The sequence below is a fragment of the Odontesthes bonariensis genome, chromosome 3 (genome assembly GCF_027942865.1).
Source record: "Odontesthes bonariensis isolate fOdoBon6 chromosome 3, fOdoBon6.hap1, whole genome shotgun sequence".
Taxonomy (NCBI): Eukaryota; Metazoa; Chordata; class Actinopteri; order Atheriniformes; family Atherinopsidae; genus Odontesthes; species Odontesthes bonariensis.
Window position 1 is genome coordinate 17,898,001 of NC_134508.1, and position 21,529 is coordinate 17,919,529.

The 21,529-nt window shown below is 39.6% G+C and overlaps 1 protein-coding gene across 1 annotated transcript; it reads right to left on the reverse strand.

Moving 5' to 3' along the window:
* Window positions 1–14,710: 14,710 nt before the first annotated feature.
* Window positions 14,711–21,529, reverse strand: LOC142376923 (uncharacterized). The gene is made up of 2 exons (XM_075460625.1): window positions 21,188–21,529; window positions 14,711–19,531 (listed from the first exon to the last, which is right to left on the reverse strand). Exons 1-2 carry the CDS (start codon window positions 21,366–21,368, stop codon window positions 18,612–18,614), a joined length of 1,101 nt encoding a protein of 366 aa, XP_075316740.1. The 5' UTR covers window positions 21,369–21,529; the 3' UTR covers window positions 14,711–18,611.

The following is a 21,529-nucleotide window of genomic DNA, read 5'->3' on the forward strand; positions in this document are numbered from 1 at the left end:
ACTCTCAGAGATCGCATGAAACACCGATGACGGTGTCTTAGCTCTGTGTTTGGGTAACCCAGCTTGACCGTCGGAGCCCAGTCCACTGACAGTAGCTAACAACGCGCTGGGGCAGCCTTCAAAACAAAGCCCAAACGTAGCCCGTATTACATTACTGTTGATTGGCATTTAGCAACATAATACTTTACTGCACTACTACAAAACTGTTAGATTTCCCACATACCTTTGAAAAGTGGTCACCGCAGACACGAGCATTTGCAAATTCAGCTCCTCCAGTCTGTAAACGTAGGTTAACTATCCACTTTTTGCGGCGTTGTTCTGTGAGTTTTTTTCCATTTCTCACCTCTATGGGCGATTACCTTCGGTACCCGATAATAACCCTTTCCCTTGTCTCGGTTAGACCGATTGCTACATCCAAAAACGGCACAAAACTGAGGTATTTTGGGCAAAAAGTGGCAGACAAAACACAGTGTTTTCAATGGGCTCCAGCTCAGGCTGCCCACCACCTGGGTAGAAAAATACGGAAGTGACGTCAAGTGAAACTCTCCTATTAAAGGCACAATGTGCGATTTTTATGTCATTTTGAAGTGTATTGCATACAAAAAACACCTATACATACCATAAGAGTGTGCAGAAATAATCCTACTGGCATGTCCTAACCAAAGTTTATACGCAGCATAGCTGAGTTTTACTGCAGAATTAGAAGGCTAACTGATAACGCCGGACCGGCAGTTTTTCTGGCCAGGAGGTGGCGATATAGAGTAAAATCAACCTCCGTTCAACCCCAGGCAGGAGAAGAAATCGCTGGTCCAGGAGTGCCCAATTTCTTTCCCATGGTGGACCAAAAAGGCAATATTGTGGATGGGGTGTGGGCCAAAAAGAAACCAATACGATGCAACACAACTTATAGCTGAAAATGTGACGTCAAGATCAGATGATTCAAATGTGCTGTATTTACTGCAATTATGTATAAGTGTGAATTGTGAAGAGCAATCAATGATATGAAGATGTGAGGGCTAAATATCCCAACTATCAATTGAAATGGGCTGTTTGGACATGATGCTGTTGCATGGTCTCCAGCTGTATTCATAAATTATGTATCATGATGTACATTTGATTTCATTACACACACAGGTTCTCTAGGTCATTTTACTATTGTAAGTTTTGTTGTTTTGTTTTGTTTAAAATCTACTAAATAGCTTTTGTTCCATTACACAATTGTGTTTTACCTTGTGTTAAACGTTCACATAAAACTTTAATTATATATAATTTGTACGTTTGTAGTTGTGATGTGGCCAAATGTGAATTATTACCGCCCAATGACCGCAAGGGGGCGGCAACACATACTATTACAAAGCCGGTTACTCTGGGTTTTGCAGCACGGCTCTGGAGAGAGCCTAGGCATTGGGCTACGCTAATGCCAATGCTCTGATGGTGACTCAAAGCCAAAGTAGGATAAAATCATGTTTTGCTAATGTCCACAACGTACGGACATTGGACGGGCGGGCCTATGTCACTATACCACCGTTTTGGAAGCAGCAATTTAAAAACGTCATTTAGCTTTGAGTTATGTTGACGTGCCACATCCCTTCACTTCGTTTATTTCGTGTTAGTGAAGTCAAGGTTGAACGCGGCATCTAGGCTATCACCTTTAGCTTGGCTAGCGTTCACTGATAGAAAAGTATGAGGTAGACTAGACTAGTTAGCACCAAAACACTGCCGTAAACTGTCCATCTGTCAGCATCCCCTGGCTGTTCTTTGGGAAATGAATTGTGGTGGTGAGGAATATTAGCTCCAAAACGTAAGTATATTTTCTTGCAATTCATATGTCCTCTAAAAAAAGTGAGGTGGCCTAGCTAGTTGACAAGCCAGTCTATTGAATGATCAAAAGCTATTCATTTGTCACAGATGCTTTTCACGAACCTGCGATTGAAACGCTCTCAGTAGGCGTAACGCTCTCAGCCTCCACTTGTCTCTCTGCCCCCTTTCCCCTGAAAAAATTCCTGATGTCCATCTTAGGCTATTACTTTCAATGTCACCCTCAGACAAAATGGCAAACCAATGTAGAATAAACCCCTTCTGCATGATGGGAAACCTTTATTTGTTATTTTCGCGACAAAATGAATCAACACATGTCCATATTTGGGCATGTCAGAATCCTGCGATCTGAGCTGGTTTCAAAGTTGCATGATGACAGCAGCGCCGCGGTAGTCTATCACCGCTCAAAGTGTGGTCCCGTGACGGAGCTCTCCTTCTTTTTCTTCTTCTTCGTTCTTCTTCTTCTTCTTATTATACATATTTTTCTTTATGTCAGTCCAGAGAGATTCGGGGCTGAAGCCCGGAGATTCGGGGCTGAAGCCCCGAATGACCAGGTCTCTCGACGCGCATGCTGCCCAAACTTAAAGGGGAAGTTCTGTTTTTTTAAACCTGGACCTTATTTCTGGCATAAAATACGTTCATCTACTCACCGATAACAGTTTGGTGAAAGTCTGTGTCCTTCGGACGATATTTTAAATTACTCGAGAGCCGCTTATATCCATATAACGGGAGTGAACAGGGCATAGACAATACATCCTCTAAATAAGGCATTATCTGTCTTTATCTCACCAATACTTTAAGACAAATAAACGAATGAACGCGTACTATTGCACTGTTAGCTCATAGTTGCCATGTTTATGGTATCCAGGGCTTATAGGAAGCTTTCTACACACGCGTCCAGTGGGATGACTTCATCGATGCGTGCCGCTGCAGCACAGCTTATTCACTCCAGTAAGGATGTCCATCATACTCAAAGTCATTGTCCACATCGTCAAAATCTCATAAATATCCTGCCATGTTGCACAAAACTAGCAGTAGCAAACTCGGTGTGAAGTTAGACCGTTAGCTGTCCTGCGGCGGCACGCCGCAAGCTTCCTATGAGCCCCCCGTATTTTATGCCAGAAATAAGGTCCAGGTTGAATAAAAACTAACTTCTCCTTTAAATCGCTCTAAGTACTGAACCAAAATAAGTATATTAAATTGTATTAGTATTCATCAGAGCTGAAAATTTGACCCTTTGGCCAAAATTCTAAGCACAAAATTGATCCATACGTTGCTCTAAAAGTTACAGGACATATATCACTTGCAGCTAGTTAGCAGTTAGAAAAGGACAATTCTTTAAAAGAGAACCACCAGTATGAGACTGAATGCATAATATGCCAAGTCTGTTCTGTTCCAGGGTCACTGTAAACTTTGTCCTTAGCCTATCAAGTCAAAACTAATTTCTCATAACATCTTATAAGCAAGGCAAGGCAAGTTTATTTGTATAGCACAATTCAACAACAAGGTGATTCAAAGTGCTTTACAGATACATTAAAGCGGCAGTAGGCAACTATTTTTTAGTCATATTAGCTTGAACTGTCATGGGATTCTGGAAGTAGAATATTAAATAGGCTGTTTAGGAAAAATAACGAAATCTGTAGCTCCCTCTGAAGCCTGTAATCATGCTTGCAAAAACCGAGCGCTCCCGGCTGTTTTTAACCAATCAAGTTAGGGTGAGAGGAATCCTACCTGTCAATCACAGCTTGTGCACACGCTGCTGAGCGTGAGTCTGCCCCGGCTTGTGTGCGCTCACACTGGTGTGAACTCACGTGCACAACCTCGTCCACAGAGGGGGAGGGGTTCGGGGGACGATTCGTAGCTTGTTAGAGGTTGGGGGAGGGACCTGAAAGTTGTATCAGTTCGAATTTTCCGACTTTAGACTCGTTATTTTGAAAACTTGCCTACTGCAGCTTTAAAATAGTAGAAATAAAAAGCATGATTTAAATTTAAACAAAAAAGAAAGAAATAACAACAATAGATAAAATCAGATAAAATCAGTAGTTAAAATGTGATTAAGTTTTGAAACTCAAGCTTCAGATTTGGAGCTTTATTCAAATGTAGCTGAAAATAGGTGTGTCTTCAACCTGGACTTAAATACACAAATAGTGTTTCAGCTGATCTGAGGCTTTCTGGGAGTTTCTTCCAGACATGTGGAGCATAGAAGCTGAATGCAGCTTCTCCATGTCTGGTTCTGACTCTGGGAACTGATAAAAGACCGGATCCAGATGGCCTGCGGGGTCTGGAAGGTTCATACTGGGTCAGGAGGTCACTGATGTATTTTGGTCCGAGACCATTCAGAGCTTTATAGACCAGCATCAGAACTTTTATAGGATCATTAACATTTCAGTATCTGAAAATGATACAGTCTCTTTAAAACCGCATGAGATTAGGGTGGAAAAGAGCTGCTCATTGATATTATCAGTTGTTATGAATAGCTTTGTCAACAGCCTCTAATTTAATTTTATGCTCCAGAGACATAAGATTTGTCTGAATCCTCCTTGTGGGCTTGACTAAATGAAACCTCACCAGTGGAACAACCACATTCTTTTAGAGAATTGATCAAGAAGATTAATAAACTGAAAGAGATTAGGTTCTAGCAGAGCTAGTATGCTATATCATTTCAGTTCCCTTTTATGGTTATAAAAGTAATTGTATGGTTCTATATATAAGGTGTATATTGTTTCTATTCATCATCTTCAAATTGTCATTCAGTTTTCATCAAGAAGTTTTGACAGTGTGCTGGTCTGAAATGTTTTTTCCTGCTCCTGGAGCCAAGCCACTTGAGTAAATGGGTTAGTAATTAATGTTATTGATTTTCAGGATAATTCCTTCATCACAGTAAATAATTTATAGAAACAACAGTGGAACCGCAGGGACCTTAGTGAGGCACTTCTAATCCTGATGTGTTCATGAAAGCTTGTTCTGTCAGACCCCAGTCGCCCCACTGGAGTGAAGGCAGCAGAACTGTTAGTGACTATCCTCCATTATGTGGCCTCATCTCTAATGAGGCCCAGTAAACTCAGTGTCTAGTGAACCACGACTCCCTCACCCTTTCATCTGTCTTCTGTCCCTTTCCTTCTCTTTCTCGCAACTCAAAGTAGTAGACTGACAAGTGCAGTATTCAAGCATGTCAAGAAGTTTTTAAACTTGTCCACCACTGAGAAAAATGACCCTAGTTATTCTTTGACTAATTTCAACATTATCTGTGTACTTTTGAGTTGCATTTTTCGCCTAGAAATGGCTCATTACGAAAGAAAGTGATAACCATCCCAAGTACAAAATATTTTATTGGAAGCCAAATTCAGACACAAAAATCGTCTTGACTGGGTTGAGAAGAAAAACATGATACCTTAAATCTCAATTAAAGAGAGGAATGTCATCGGGCCTCCGTGTATGACTCATCTATGTTGCTTGTAAACCGCTCACTCCTCTCTCACATTGCGACTTGTTCCCCACTTAAAACTGCCCAGTGGAGCAGAAAGGCCATAAAAAAATCTTGGAAAAAGGACCGGCATATTTTGCGGGGTATGATTACGTAACAGCAAGAGGAGTACACTTTTGTGGAGCAGTAGTTTATCCAACAAAGAGCAGCAGAATGCTGCAGTGTGAAACAGACCTTGTCTCTGCTTTGTCTTTCAGAATTCGACAGACATTCTGAGGCTGCAGTGTGGGAATGAAGTGGTTAGCTTCTTTGCATAAAATTCTTGATTTAGTTGGAGGTTTTAGTGGAGCTACAGTAGTTGGTTTAGTTGCTGACATTGCTGTAAACACATAAGCTGATCTAGCTGCAGGCATTGATAGTGATTAATGTTGTAAATTGTCCCATACTAGTCTCTCTGTGGTTGAAGAGGCTGATTTGCAGGTGTTCATGTAGTTTCATGTGCTGTACTTTGTTGCAGGCGTTGCTATTTGCTTAATATCTGATTTAGTGGCAGAAGCTGGCAGAACTTCTTGGTAAACCTGAATGCCAATTGATAACAAGTTACGGTTAATGCAGAATACACGTAAGCAATGATGTAGCTCTGTAGATAAAGATTTTTTTTAGAAATGAAGTTGCTTTAATCCATTCAGATCTCAGGCCTAATCTAAAATCTCAGGGTTTTCTAGGAAACCTCTGAAAATCTTCTCAATCTGTAGCCCCTTTCACACTGCGACCCGCTATCTTAGCGGGTTCAAATTGCACCTTCAACCCGCGTCGAGCAATGTGAACGCTTGGCGTGTCAGGGTGACCCGTGTCGCCTGAAGCCGAGTTCAGGGGGAGTTGCCTAGTGGCAGAGCGTCACACGAAACACATAAAATGCTGGGCGTGTACAATGACGTAGGCACAAGCCATGCGTCGGAGGTAGGGTGAAATACACCTGTCTGCATCAAATTTTTCAAACAAACGATGGCGGGACACCTTGAGAACTCATTTTTGCAATGCAGTTCATGGATATGTTACTTTACGGTGCGTCTTGCTGCGTGGGAAACCGCGCTCTCCCATCTTTCTCGCCAGCCCTTCCAGCAGAGGTCCATCTTTCACCGTCCCCGAAATGTGGCGGAAAATAACGTCCTCTGTTCGGGGGCTGAGGAGTTCGCGGACCTCCTTGTCTCCCCAGTTGGCCATATTAAAAAATGTCTCCAACTTGATGTAGGCTAAAACAGAGTAAAACTTGTCCTCACCTGTCGCTGTTGTTCTGAATCAGCTGTACATTCTGTCTTTTAAACTCCTCACGTCACGCCCACGTCCGACCCGCGTCGATTGCGTTCACATCAAACTCGGCTCGGCAAAAAGACTAGGGTCCGACGCGGGTCGAAAGGCGAGTCGAGTTGACGCGGCAGCCCGGGTCGGCAGTGTGAACACAACAGCGGACACGCTAAATTCGCGAATTAAACGCGGGTTATTCGGCAGTGTGAAAGGGGCTTCTGAAGAAACTAAAAACATGAATTAAAAAACAGGGAACCTTGGAACCCCTGTAAATTACTGACTTTGTCAAATTTATCAATATCTTTTGAGAATATGAATAATTAGTGCGATAAATAAATGTTGCTGACACCTGTGCGTCATACCAGGTTTGAAAAGTAAAACAACGCAAATGTTATTTCATGTCGTAATAGGTCGATGCAATAATAGGGAACATACAAACTGCGAGTGGTATGTAGGGGAGCTTCAGTGAGGTCCCAGATTTTTATCTTCCCGAAACTAAATAAATAAGAAGTCAGAGCTGTGCTTCAGAGTGGATCTTCTTGACTTTGCGACTTTCAACAGGACAATGTCTTTGTCCCTGGCTTCAGAGGTGTGTTACCACACTGGGGGCAGCAAGCAGAGAATGTTATCACCTGAAACTACACATATACTGTGTCTGGTAAGTTGGATCTGTGTGTCACACTTCAGGTGTTTTGACAGAGGGCCTTCCACTACTTCCTTCAACATATGAGTTATCAAATGCTTATTTTTGTCACTCTCTGTTGATTTGCCACCCCCGACTGTATCATAAAACACTGAAGCTGCGGTGATTTATTTTGCTACTTACTATCAATCACTACTGGTAGGATGAAAAACCCACAGATTTCCCGGTTTGCACGGATGGAGGATCAGAAATATGATTGTGCATGTAATCCTGGAGACTTATGGCTTTAGACGGTGTATGTGCACCAAGGAAGTCATCAGCATTAAAAAGGCTGCTATGAAATATGATGGCAAGGCCAAGAGACGGTTGGGCGAGAGAAAGCAAGAGCCGAGGTGGGTGTGACGGATATGGAGATAGGTGGAAAACTACTGTATATACGGATAGTGTCCAGAAATACAAAGACAAATATAATAAAAAAGAGAAAATGTATGAAGAGGTACTGTAGATATAAGGTTAAGCAGGAAAGGTAAGGGATGATATGCAGCACTGACTTTAATATTTGTGTCTGAGCCTGTATTTTCTATGCTACTTTTGTTCTTTTCTATATAAGGGTCTACTCAGTAAAATTAATTAATGGTAGACCAAAGAACAAGCAGGCTCTGTGTTGTAGACACCTGCACAATGTTTTCTTCAAACTGACCCACTGTTTATACTTGCATCCCTTAACTTTAATCCAAAAAGTCTGGCAGCAACATTTTAATGCCATGCCAAGGATTCATTCCAAACTCTGTCACTCCTACACAACATTTATTCTCTAAATACCTCATAACTCTTAAGGTTTTTTTTTCCCCTCATATTTCAAATTTCCATTTGTTCTCCACCAGTGAGATCTTTTATATGACTCAATTTTCAGTGCCTTCTTATACCCAAGATTCTTTCTGCACCTCTTTTGTAAAGCTGGCAAAAAGACATTTGTGTGAGACTGAATGTAAGCCTATTACCATCAGGTTCATCTCCTGTGATGCTTATTATAGACTTTCCAATAGATTATATGGGGTCTAGATGTAAAAAAAATATTAATGTAAAGCCACAACTCTATGATATGAGCATTTGAGAATCAATCTCAGTTTCTCATGAAGCCGAAAATAAAGCAAAGAAAGACAAATAAACAAGTATCACTTTTATTTTAATCCGCAATATTGTCATGCTTTTAAAAATGTGACAAATCATGAATGTCAGTGGTCTGTATCATGCCACTTCTTTTTTTTATCTTTGCACTTAATTACATAATTGGTTACTTAAAAATGTAATTGAAGTCATATGTTACCTTGCACTTCACCTGGGGACACTATTTGTATTTCCATCATTATTTTTTGTTGCTCACTTCAAAGTTGCACATTAGAAAAAGGTTTGTGGGATGGTGAAGCCAATGGGGGAATCATTCATGTGAAACAGTCATCGTCTGAGGATGGGGCTCACACGACTGAACTCTTTAGGGAGCAGCTGCTTTAATCAGTTATTAGTCTGCACCATCAAATCCTCCATCCATCCATCCATCCATTTTCTATACCCGCTGAATCCGTCGGTCGGGTCACAGGGGGGCTGGAGCCTATCCCAGCAGTCATCGGGCGAGAGGCGCAGTACACCCTGGACAGGTCGCCAGTCCATCACAGGGCCACACAGAGACAAACGAGACAAACGACCACACACACGCTCACACTCACTCCTAAGGACAATTTTTTTTAGAGACACCAATTAACCTAACATGCATGTTTTTGGACGATGGGAGGAACCATCAAATCCTAATGACACCAATGCAGCTTTGTTCATTCACTCTAAGCTTGATGCATATTTTTATAAAGCAATTTTTAAACAAATTTATTCAAATTCACAATGACACTGAATTGAAACCAAGCTACAGTTTCCACCATCACCTCTGTCGTCATCACTCAGTATGTGAGAGGAGAAGCTGCACTTTGACCTATGATGCTGTAATAAACATTTAGCCGTTCTTCATTTATCTATTTGGTTACTTGTTTATATGATATCTTTATTCATATCTATTTGTAGATCGATATGATCCATCAGATTCTTCTGTCAGGCAGATCATGTGCCAGATTAACTCACTGTTATGGTGTGTGACAGTACTTTAAAGGGATTTGTTCTCTTTAAACTCAGTTATGTATCGTACCTATAAGTAGTCAGTAACTTACCCGCAGTAGCAGCCAAAACACTCTCACTTTAGTGACTTAGATGATTTCCTGACTGAAGCGCTAAAGCTAAAAGCTACTTAGAACCGGACTGCTATATATAGAACCATTTTTTTCTTCAAACCTCAATAATGTCATAGGGTTTTTGAACAAACGCAACACTGAAGATTATTTGTTTTTAAAACACGTTATTTTTTAGGTCTGAGCAGCTTTTACCCTTACGTCATCTTCAAAGAGAGCATGTGTTTTCTAAAACTCTAAGTGCTCTGAATGCTGTCCACTGCAGGCAAAAAGGCAGATAATGACGTCTTTAATGTGACGTCAGGCAGTTCAGACTTTTTTAAAGCGCAACCTTAATGTTGGATCCAAACTAATGTGATTGCCACCTATTGTAACAGAAGAGCAATTGACAAGGACACTTTCAGGAGCAGTCAAATTAAGAGAAAGGTGTGCAATTTTGTAAGGAGCTTAAAACAAAAATAACATTTATTCCCAGGGGTCATTTACTAAATGAAGTAAAAGTAAGTTATAAGTGATGCATCTCAGGAAACACCTATGAAATAGGTATTGTGAGAGGAAACCTAATAAATTATATGATTAATGCACCCTTCATCACAGATATCTTAAAGGTTTTTAATCAATTTCTTCTTGGTACCAATTACAACCTCAGCTAGTCCTTTTAGAGTAAAGAAATACACATATAACATATGTGTTCTTGTAAATGACACAGAGTGTAAATTTAATGTATTCATTGTTCAAGTTATCGACCACCATGTGTAAGAATCTTCTATACGTGAGCAACAGTCTTCCACATTTCTAACTGTTGGCCAACATTCCTGTGGGCAATGTGAGTAATTCATGTGTAACTTGCAGTACAATGACTGCAAATTACTGACTTACTGAGTCAGTGTGGGAGTGTTGTAAAAACGGCTACATTTTTATTGGCCTTCGCATCACTTAAGTTCCTGCCAAAGTGCAATATGTCCTTTAATTTCCACTGCCCTCCAGAGGCAGTGTTGTATCTCAAGACACAGATGGCATACAGCTATAGACGTAATCCTGTGCTTTGCTCTCTGACGAAGAGATCGATGAGGCACAGAGAGGTCAGACTGAAAGTGCAGGATATGTGAGCTGTGACAAACTGATGACGTGTGTGTGTGTGTGTGTGTGTGTGTGTGTGTGTGTGTGTGTGTGTGTGTGTGTGTGTGTGTGTGTGTGTGTATGTGTGTGTGTGTGTGTGTGTGTGTGTGTGTGTGTGTCAAAATGAACTCCACTTTGGAAAAATAGCATTAGACAGCTGGGCAGCTCTGTGTGGCAAACTGTTAATAGTCACACTGTAAAGGTATAAATACCTAACAAAAGGTACTGCAGATTCAGAAGATAATAAGAACATCCAAAAAAGCAAGCCGGACCAAATCCTGGTTGTGCAATGATGGTCTGCCAAACAGCAAAGAAGGAAGATAGATAGATAGATAGATAGATAGATAGATAGATAGATAGATAGATAGATAGATAGATAGATAGATAGATAGATAGATAGATAGACAAAATCCGAACAAAAATCCAACCAAATCCAAAGACCATGACACTTTATTCTCAGAAGCGTATTTTCTCCAGACCTGAAAAACAACCCTTCTTTGATATTTGCCACTCTTCTCAAATAAGCAAACACACTGACTAATTGTATACACTTTTGTATTTAGATTCAGGTATTGTGGGTTTTACATTTCTTTAAAAGGATTTCTATGTCAAATGTTGAGTTTCAGTTGCCACAACTGAACTGACAACAGAACTGTAACTGGAGGACTTGTATCGCCACGATACAAGTTCAGTCAGTCCTCTTTTATATCATAAATACCATGTATATACCTTGTAAAATGTAAGCACTTCAGAATGACTTAATCTAAAGGCTGCATCTCATTCTTTAACCAAACATTCTTGCTCAGCGATGGGCAAAAGTTGTATTGTGTCTCTAACATTTATTTCTATGTTACCGAACTACTAATAGAATGGAAAATATCAAGCACATTAAAAGCACTTTTTTTTTACCCCATGCCCTTTGAAATTGAGTTCTTAATTTATCCTAGTTTGGCCCCTAAAATAAGTACAACATTCTCTTTTGGAAATGAATCTGCTGTCCACTATCTGGTCATCTGGTCATTCTATTAAGATTGACCTTTCATAAGCTAACATTTCTAATGGAAATAACAAAATATTATCTGAATGAAACTCAATCAAGTTTCTATTGCTACTACATAAGTCTATGAGACCTCCCTGGAACATTTGAGGTCATAGAAGATAACTTGTTCAGTATCATGTTCAAAGACTCTCGCTCATAGCATTACAAGGTCCATTACCCATATCTAGCGATGGCATGGTCTAGCTTGGCTTGTATATTCTGTAGACTGATGGGCAAAGAACTGTACTGAACTTTTCCATGGACCAATTTTCTTCAACATGTCTTAACTAACAGAAGGAACATAGATGACATTTGTTTATAAGGAACAAAGAAGGTAAACTTAGCGACATGCAGGCAGCATCTCATCAACACACAAGAGTAGCACTTTAAATGAATGATGTCAAAAGAATTTTTCCCAAAAAATGTTTAACATTTTGATCGTGACTGATAAAGGTGTGTATCGACACGAGCCTTCACAGGAAAGGTTCTGATGGAAGGTCAAAACTGCATGGGGAGTCATATATTATCCTATATCGTTAAAGAAAAGTCTCCAAATTTCACGGCTAAACCACCTTGATCGCATACACCGTACAGCTCGGACAGATATGTTGAAAAAAGAAATGACAAATTTGGAGATTACAGATTTTATATTGGATACACAAGAATGACTGATGCAAGCTTTTAATCACAACCTGAGGGCTTAAATATCATTAGAATGAAAAATGTACAAGGTGCACTGGCATGCTATGCCCACAGACTCTTCCATGTGTCATTACATTGCAACAGTTCGTGGTCTCTGTGTTCTCACTCAGTTTAGTTACATTTGCAAAGATCTTTGTGCCATGTGGAAGAATAAAATCCTTGGTATCAAAATGTTATGATCCCTGGAGAATTCCCTCATTTGAATATATCACCAGCTGTCAGTTGCTGAAACCCTGATAAATTCATAGAATATTGATAAAAACCCAGCTATTTTTTGACTCAGTGATGGATCAGGTCGCCATCATGAGAACTGGGGATGAAAAACAATTTTCTAGACAGAGATGTCCAGCAAAACTCCAATGACTTTTTGCATGTACTGTACTAAAAATTGCAAAGGTATATTAATAGACATCAGATTCAAGCAGGATTACCAAGGGAACTGTAGCTCAGGAGGTGGAGAAGTTGTCTGCCATTCAGAAGGTTGGAGGTTTGATTCTTGGCTTCCCGTGAATCACATCTTGAAGTTTTGTTGGGCAAGAAACTGAACCCCACATAGCCTGTGTGATAGAGAGAAAAAGCACTGTGTTCCAGCATACTTTATACACTAAGATAGATGGATGTGCCTTGTACTACAAGCTTGATATCTACATGCTAATTCTAAACATTTCATTTCTGCTTCTTATGTTGTAAATCTATAAAATACCCTCAGCATTTACTGAGTGTTGCCTTTTTTTGTCCTCAAATTGGTTGTAAAACCTTATGACAACCCTTAAATTTATTTTGACTTAAATCGTTTATAAAAAAGTATTGACCTACAGAGAGATGACAAATGACCCAAACTGGAATCACTTAAACAGCTGAGCTAAATATTAAAATCTGTAACAGGTCACAGATCTTGGTTAAAAAAAATGCAAAACAGTAAACTGCTATCAAAATGCTTTTTTTCTTTTACTGTCTTAAACACTTTTTCAGTTCCTCAAGCAACTATGACCAAAAAAAATGTGTGACATTTCTTTGTGAGAGGTTAGCAACAAAAACAGCTGAAAGAGACATGTTCTTGCTGATTGCTTCACAATTAGCATGGTGGATAAATCCCTTTACACAGGCCATTGTGATAAATCACAGGCCGCCTTCTATACCAGACTGTACTGTAGACATAAAACTAACCCATCCAAAACGGAGGTTTAAGCTATTGACGTTTCTGAAATTTGTTATGAGCAAATGAAATGTTAGGTGAGAAAAACTGATTGAGATGATTGAGGAAGATGTCCCCCAGTCACCTGTCTTCATATCACTGAATCTTTGCAGCCTTCCTGCTGTGTAAAGCCAAGCAGTCTACTGTGCCATGAAGATGTAATTAGAAAAATGATTGCTCTAATTAATCAGTGCATAAACCTTTTTTCAGCTTCCTTTCTTCGTCTCCCTTATCACGATTCCCTATGCCCGGATGGTGTGTTTCACTGTCCAGTGCATTGTTGCATTTACTGAAAGTATATCAATGCAGATAGGTCTAGTTTTAAGTCGTTTTGTGTTAAGCTCACAGAATGTGATCCTGACTAATGCGCCTCTTGCGCTTCTTTCTGAAACACCTAAATGGAAAGTACCCCTCCAAGTGTTGTAAATCAGTTACTACACAATATAACACTCAGTGGATCCTTGATCAAAAACCAATCATCTTTGACATGTTGCTCATTAACATTTGTACTTGCCAAATTGGGGAAAGCACAGCTGTTATTTGGATAAAAGCTAATTCAATAAACAAAGGGGAATACATGTGGAGCCGGAGTGTGCAACACCTTTTTTTTCAGCGTTTTAAATCTGTTCCCACTGGAGTCCAACATATTTTTACTATTTACTGTTTTCACTATTTAATTGCATTAATCATGGCTCTATTCTGCATTGAGATAAGGCCACAGAACATAGATGCCCAACACCACTGCTTTTGTTTTATTTTCGTTAACCCTTGTGGCTTGGGACACTTTGAAGTCTCTTCTGGATTATATATAAATACATATATATATATATATATATATATATATATATATATATATATATATATATATATATATATATATATATTTATGTACATATATATACATAATGAATACTCAAAATTCTGTTGATAATCTATCTAAATTGCTTGTAAAAACATTTAAAACTAAATGCAACTCGGGGCATATTTGTTCATGTGTCGCGGGTTCAAAATTCTCCCAAACATATGGTCTGGCACTCCATCTAATTTGATTTTACACTCTTTTCAAATGGTTTGGAAAAAATGTTACTTTACACCCTTTGCACTGCTCTTTACCACCAATAACTTCAAATGCACAAGACAGGGTGACAAAAACAACAAACTGAGTTTCAACTAATATGCTTATTTAAGCTCTTAGAATAGACTTAGATGTGATGAAAGACACATTCAGCAGATACTCGGTTACTACTTTATTAAAAAATAACATTTAATAAGCAGTGATACAACTCTGTACAGTAGAGCTTGTGTGTTTGGAGAGTAAAGACGTCCCCTGTGAAGACTGTGAGTGATGGGCCGCTGGTCAGCCCCGAAGACTTGCTGAAGTTGTCTCATAACTGAGGAAGTGGCTGAGCTCTGACGTACTCAGAAGGTACGACGGTTTCATCGTGTTTTCTTGGATTCAACTTATTGTGGGTTGCTCAGATATGGATTGTTGGCTTTAAGTCTATTTCTGCACCAAACAAGAACTAATTAGCACTCATAAACCCTGAGTTTCTGACTTTTATGAGAACCAGACCTTGCATTATGCACCTGAGAAGAGGAAGGTGACTGTAGGACTCGCTGTTAAGGGATCAGTCAGAGATGTGAAGACAATGAACTTTATTCCATCACAATCCACAAGTGAGTCTCTCCAAAAACTCCACACATGTAAATGGTTAGAACTTTGGAATCACAGGTGCACCAAGATCTTTGCACACTTAAACAATATAAAAAAAGAAAAAAAACAGAGATAGCTAATACTGTATGGTCTGTTTTAAGGAAAACTTCAGCATCTTCCAGGTCAGATGTCTTTGTGCATTTTGTGTACTACAAAAAAAAAAAAACACCACAACAGTCCTGAACACGTGGTAGGTAAGGAGTCGTGGTATTTTACAGTGATTCACATTATTTCACTAAATAGTGGTGCAGTCTCCCAACAGATTTGTCCTTTTTTTTTTTTTTAAGTTCACAACATGAAACACTGTTGATGTGAGATGGCAGTATTTTGCACCGGAAACAATGTAACAGCACAGAGAGAGGAAAAGGTAGATGTGACAACAACAAAAAAACGCAAAAAAAAAAGAGGGGTCTACAACAAAGCAAGGTCAACACAGCCAGGATTGTTTTGAGTCAGCTGAATTCACCAAAAAACACAACTGGATTTAGAGATAACGGGTCCAAAGACAGTCGTAATCAATTTGCTCTGTCAGTCGGGTCTTTCCTTTCACGCTGCGTGCGTGCTCTGACGTATCTGCAGGTGCAGACCGTGCGCAACTTTTAGGGTGTCAGCCATGCTTCTTTTGCACAAAATATTAAGACCACCTAGACACTTGTCAATTCTCTCAATGGGGAAACATTTTATTGTTCCTTTTTTTTTTTTATGGAAAAGTAGGATAAATGTGAAAAAAGTAACAATGCTGCTCTAACTGAGGAGGAGAATGTTATACAGGCCATTTACTGTAATTAATGCACATCATTGCCTGCCATTTAGGAGAGGCATTTACCTCCGACACCATCACATCATGAAAGATTTGTGGTTTAGTTTTTGATCAACTCAAAGGGAAACAAATTCAGTGTTTTCCACTAAAACATTTTTTTTAGTTTAGTTTTCTGGTCTGATCCATCAGCAACATCAGCACCGCACAACGGACTTGGCAGCAAATCGGAATCAAATAATAACCGGATTTCTACACCAACAACTGAGTGCATCAGGAGATTCCCAAAGTAACTTGACACAGAGTTTTCTGTGCCGTCACCGCGCAGCTTTGTAAGGTTGTACCTACTAGCAAACTGCTCGTCAGGTTTGCATTTATAACTCATCACTTTAGCTGAGAATCGACACCACTCCAAAGGTTGTTAACTGAAAACCGAGTTCTGGTCCAGGGGGTTCATTTTTGGTTTGAGTTGTAATAGATGAAACACTGAAAACGTGTAATTGAATTAACATTGTATTACAGGCCAGCATTTCATCAGCATAATCTACATACAGTACAAGGCTGACGATAATGCTTACAACATTTTTCCAGCATCAATGACAACAAGCACTTTCAATTCGTTTTCAAATTCAAAAACTTCTGCCCCGATGATATATATATATTTTTTTTTGGATTCTGCTTTCTGGGATACGAGAAAAAGAGTCGGCACAGCTACAGTTCAACTGCACTATTTCAATGGACCACCGTCCCTGTAAGGGTTTAATGCAGGTGAGCGGAAACGAATCATTGACTGACGTATGTCTGACATCCGTCTGACGCCGTGGACTGTGTGAGAAAACATTCAAGACGATCTGCCACTTCTAACTTTCTCCGTGGGAGTAACACTGTTACAAGTAGAGCCAAATTCACTGCACAGACGTCGTCTTTACGTTACTGGAGTGGTGGTTTTGTCCGATGATGCTTTTGTTGTAAAATCTGTTTTTATTTTAGAGCAGACAGTCTGAAAATTATTCTTTTAAGACTACATGTCAACGCGCCATTGTTTACAGCATTTCAAATCACATTATCTGACACGTTTCGCACTCTGACAAAAAATTTTAAAAAAAAGCAACAGACCCACCTCAGTTTTGTTGACTTTATACAAACTGGATTTGATGCCCAACTGCACTGTTTGGGAGTGTTAGTTCCGCCGGTCAGACCAATATATCTGGTTTTACCGCAAATGTTTTCAAGTGTCATGTGAACTTGCTTAGTGACAGGTTAGCACTTTTTATAGCCGGTTTGATCTGAAACTCTGAAGCAGGTTATGTGTTTAGAATGAGTTACTTTGCCAGGTTAAAAGAGAACAATCTGTCTTGCTTTGTAGTACAGCCCTCAGATTGGACTTTTTCAAGAGTCAAGAGTTTATAAGGCAGGTCTGCACCAAAGACTTTTCTATTCTTGAAGTTAATACGCAAATGAAAAAAAAAAAACTGCTGGCAGTGTTAGAATAAGTCAGATTAGGCATTATCAATTTTCTACTTAACTGAGAAAATGAGGATGATTCATGCATATTGAACTCTTCATTTTTTAATCTTTACACAAGAACACAAGATTAATGTTTCTGGGCGGGTTATTTTTCTATTATGTCCGCTGTTCTTGGGGTAAATATTGAACCATGCCCTCTGATTGCCATATTTGGGATTCCTGACCCTTCACTTGCATTTAACTCTATACAAAAAGGATATTATAGCATTCACTTCCTTACGAGCAAGACGTTTATTGTTGTTGCATTGGAAGTCTGCTAAATATCCTTCTATTTCCCGGTGGCTTAGAGATGTAATTTATTTTTTAAAACTTGAGAAAATTAAATATATGCTGAGAGAATGTACAGTCAAATTTTTTCACAAATGGCAACCCTTTATTTCCTATTTCACTAATTTAGAGATACTACCTGATTGAATGTGTGCCTGTTACTGTTATACCTTTTATATTGCATAAATAACCAGTAGTATGTGGGTGGGGGGGGTGTTCACTGTTTATTACGTGGCACTTAGTTTAATTATTTTCTTCTACATTTTTATCAGAGTGTTTTTGTTTTGTTTTACATATGTAATCGATTACATATGTGTGTGTTAAAAAGAAAAGAAAAGGCAAATTGTATGTCTGAAACTGAAAGTATTGTATTGTAGCTTACAATAAAAATATTTGAAAAAAACAAAAAAAACCCCACAAGATTAATGTCAAGTCTGCGACTTTTAGACTTAAGTGTGGACGTAATGGTATAAAGTGACTGGCCGATAGTGAACTCAATGTGCTGAACGTTCTTGCATTTCTTTATAAGTCTTTGTTTCAAGGCATGTGTGGAAGACTTCATGCTAATTATACGACTATAAAAAGGCTAGATAATTCAGAAAGGCTAGCTAAGAACCCAAGTTGTGTCATAGAGATGTCGTACTCAGCGACAAATACAAAATTCAGTAAATGACATACTAAACTGGCTAATACAAATTCTACTGAGGAAGTAGATTAGATAAGACAAAAGAAGTTACTTTGGAATTGCAGAATCCCTAGTTCTTGAAAAGTAGGAAGAAAAGCTTTGTCGACGGCAGCAATTTTAGCTTAAAAAAAGTTTCCAACATCAATATTATTCACAAACTGGGTTGTTAAAACAACACACTTGCATCATTGCCCTGAGAAATAGGTTCCCTCACGACTGTGGGTCTGAAGATGCCTTTTGATTTTGTCAGAGCGGCTGAAGCACTTGCCACACACTGGGCAACTGTAAGGCTTCTCCCCTGTATGGATCCGCATGTGAACCTTCAGGTGAGCCATCTGTGTGAAACCCTTTCCACAAATCTGGCAGCGGAAAGGTTTTTCTCCTGTGTGGCTCCGCTGGTGCTCCTGAAGTCTACCGGAGGAGCTGCAGCATTTTCCACATACTCCACAGCGGTAAGGTTTTTCCCGAGTGTGCACTTGTACGTGCACATGCAAATGACCAATGTGACTAAACGCCTCACCGCAAACCTTGCAGCAGAAAGATGCCATGTGGCCTTGTAAGGGGGACTTTTGATGGGGGCAGTCCACAGCATTCGCTCCTTGGCTACGCATTAGAGCAGCCTGTCCTCTGTTTGCTCCAGTAACAGCTCCCTTAGCACCAACCATCTGTCCACCGTTCTCCACCCCAATGATGTCAATGTTGTTCTCATTTGAGCAGTTTGGGTTGACAGGCGCAAGAGGCTGGGCACCACTGTTAGATGAAGTAGAGCCTCTGTGGCCACCTCCACTCTCTGCCTTCACATGCCTCGAGGAGCCTCGAGATCCAGGATCCCTTTCCCTGTTCTCCACCCCTTGACTCTGCGGGAGGCTGGACGTGTGGGGCCCATCCTGGGGGTATTCATTTGCAACACGCGGAGGAGTAAACATATTCTCTGGTGTGCCACAAGAGCCATGGCCCCGAAGCTGGTCATCTCCCTGGTTGGTCCTCAGATCTCTTTTGTCCTTGATCTGAATAGGAATACGCTCCTCATGTCCCATACTTGGACTCCACTCACGACGTGGATGCTCACCATCCTCCTCCTCCAACAGCGCCATGGATGGCCGATCTGAGAAGAGATTGCCAGGAAGAGGCAAAGCTGAAAAATCACTGACTCCATTGCAGCAAATATAACATTAGTCTTTAAGTTTAGATTTTCATGGTTTTTGCTCGGAAATGTCACGTGAATCTTCAAATGACTTAGTGCTCAATTAGGTTGTAATCTAAACAAGTACAGTAAAAAGACTATTAAGCTACAGCTGAGCATCTGGAAATGGTAACGTCAGACTCTCGCTGTACAACATCCCTTTAGTTGCGCGCTTTAAAGAGCAATACTCAATACGCTGAAATGAAACAGAAACGGTTACACGGAAACTATTTCATTATTGGATTATGGATGCAGACAAAGTATAAAATGCTTGATTGTTTAGCAAGGTGGTTTTAATAAACTGAACCTTAAATGGTCAAAGTGTGATTCTAAACAGAAAATGAGACAAATAGGAAGAATTAGTAATTCAGTGGGGATAACACAAGAGTATTGTAACCTTTAAACTTTAAATGACTAAATGCCTCTCAGAACAGCTGGTTAACGTTAAAACTTCATGAGTCCAGTATCACAATCGGCAGCTTACTCGAAAACATGTAAAAATGATATAAAGTCCACAAACTGTTAATCGCTACTGTATAACTGGTAAGCCAGAGGTTTTCAAAGTCTGACACAGTAAGCCTCCCCTCAGATAAAGTTTTGAAAAAAGCCACCACACTCATGTCACCGTTTTGCTTTGTTTTGCCAAACTCTTAAAAAAGGATCCACAAGTGACCAGAGATAATGTTAATGAAGATAAATACGTAAATGGTCTGTGCTCGTATATATTAATTTCTGGCTAAAGGGAAAACAGCCGTCAAATTATGCCAGAAATTATCCATTTGACCTTTTCAACTACATCACAAATATAACTTACTCTTTTGATAAATACTAATTGCTAATCTCCATTTACCGAGGCCCACCTGACACTTTGAAAACCTCTAATGTAAAAAATACTTTAGAATGGTATGGCTGTGTACTACATCTATGAACAGTGAATGAATTAGGTATTTTTAACATCACTTTTATATATATATATTTTTTAAAAAGACTCAACAATTCCGAATTGTGATTACATCTAGACTAAAGTTAACAAAGCAAGTATCCCCATTTATAAGAAATATCCATTTTTCCAACACTTTGGCAAGTGCCACATCCATGAGTGTATTGGTGTTCAAGAGCATAACAGACAAATACTGTTGACACAACTATAGTCTGCTCGTTTTTTCTAATATTTCAAGTGTGTGTCCACGCCGCATAAAATATAACTCGGTGCAATATAAACGTTTATATGCAAACATGAATCAATATTATCCGGTATAGAATTAAGTCATGTCTGGACCAATTATAACTAAATGCTAGCTTGGAAGTGGGCTACTCGGCTACTTGGCTGGCTAACGAACAAAGGTCGCTAACATGCTAGCTGCTTCACAAAAACAGCAGCTAATGTCAACTAACTTGCCAATGGCCACAGTTAACTTGCTTAGAAGTGAAGCAAAATTACTCTGTAGCCATTTAATAAGTTACTGTGTATGTACTGCAACCATAATTTTAATCGTAGCAATTAATGGCACGTCGCGTCTCTGCTATTACTGCAAAATAGGTGCATAACTACACAGTTAGCTTTCAGGGGGAGCTAACCTGGCCATATTTCAATTCCAGCTTCTCGGAGTCGGCGTCTGAGATGGTCGTTCTCCCTTTCCCTGATCGCTATCTCCTCCTGGTACTCCAAAATCGTGTCTTCGACTGATTTGTAGATCTCCTGTGCAGCAAGCATGAGACGCTCGGTCAAAAAGACGTTTAAAAATTGCAGTTTGGTCATTTTCTTGGATGGCACAGTACTCTTGCTATCATCCAAAATGGACCAAAGAAGATGCTCTTCCCAGTCACGTGACCAGGAGTTGTTTCTTCTTCTTCTTCTTCTACTACTTCTTCTTCTTCTACTACTACTTCTTCTTCGTCGTCGTCTTCCGAAAATGTCCC

What these genes read in the sequence shown, in the direction of transcription:
- LOC142376923 (XM_075460625.1), bottom strand. Translation starts at nt 21,368, where the DNA reads ATGACCAAACTGCAATTTTTAAACGTCTTTTTGACCGAGCGTCTCATG. An exon ending in TGGAATTGAAATATGGCCAG is followed by an intron (nt 19,532 to 21,187) that starts GTTAGCTCCCCC and finishes ATCTCTTCTCAG; the next exon opens with ATCGGCCATCCATGGCGCTG.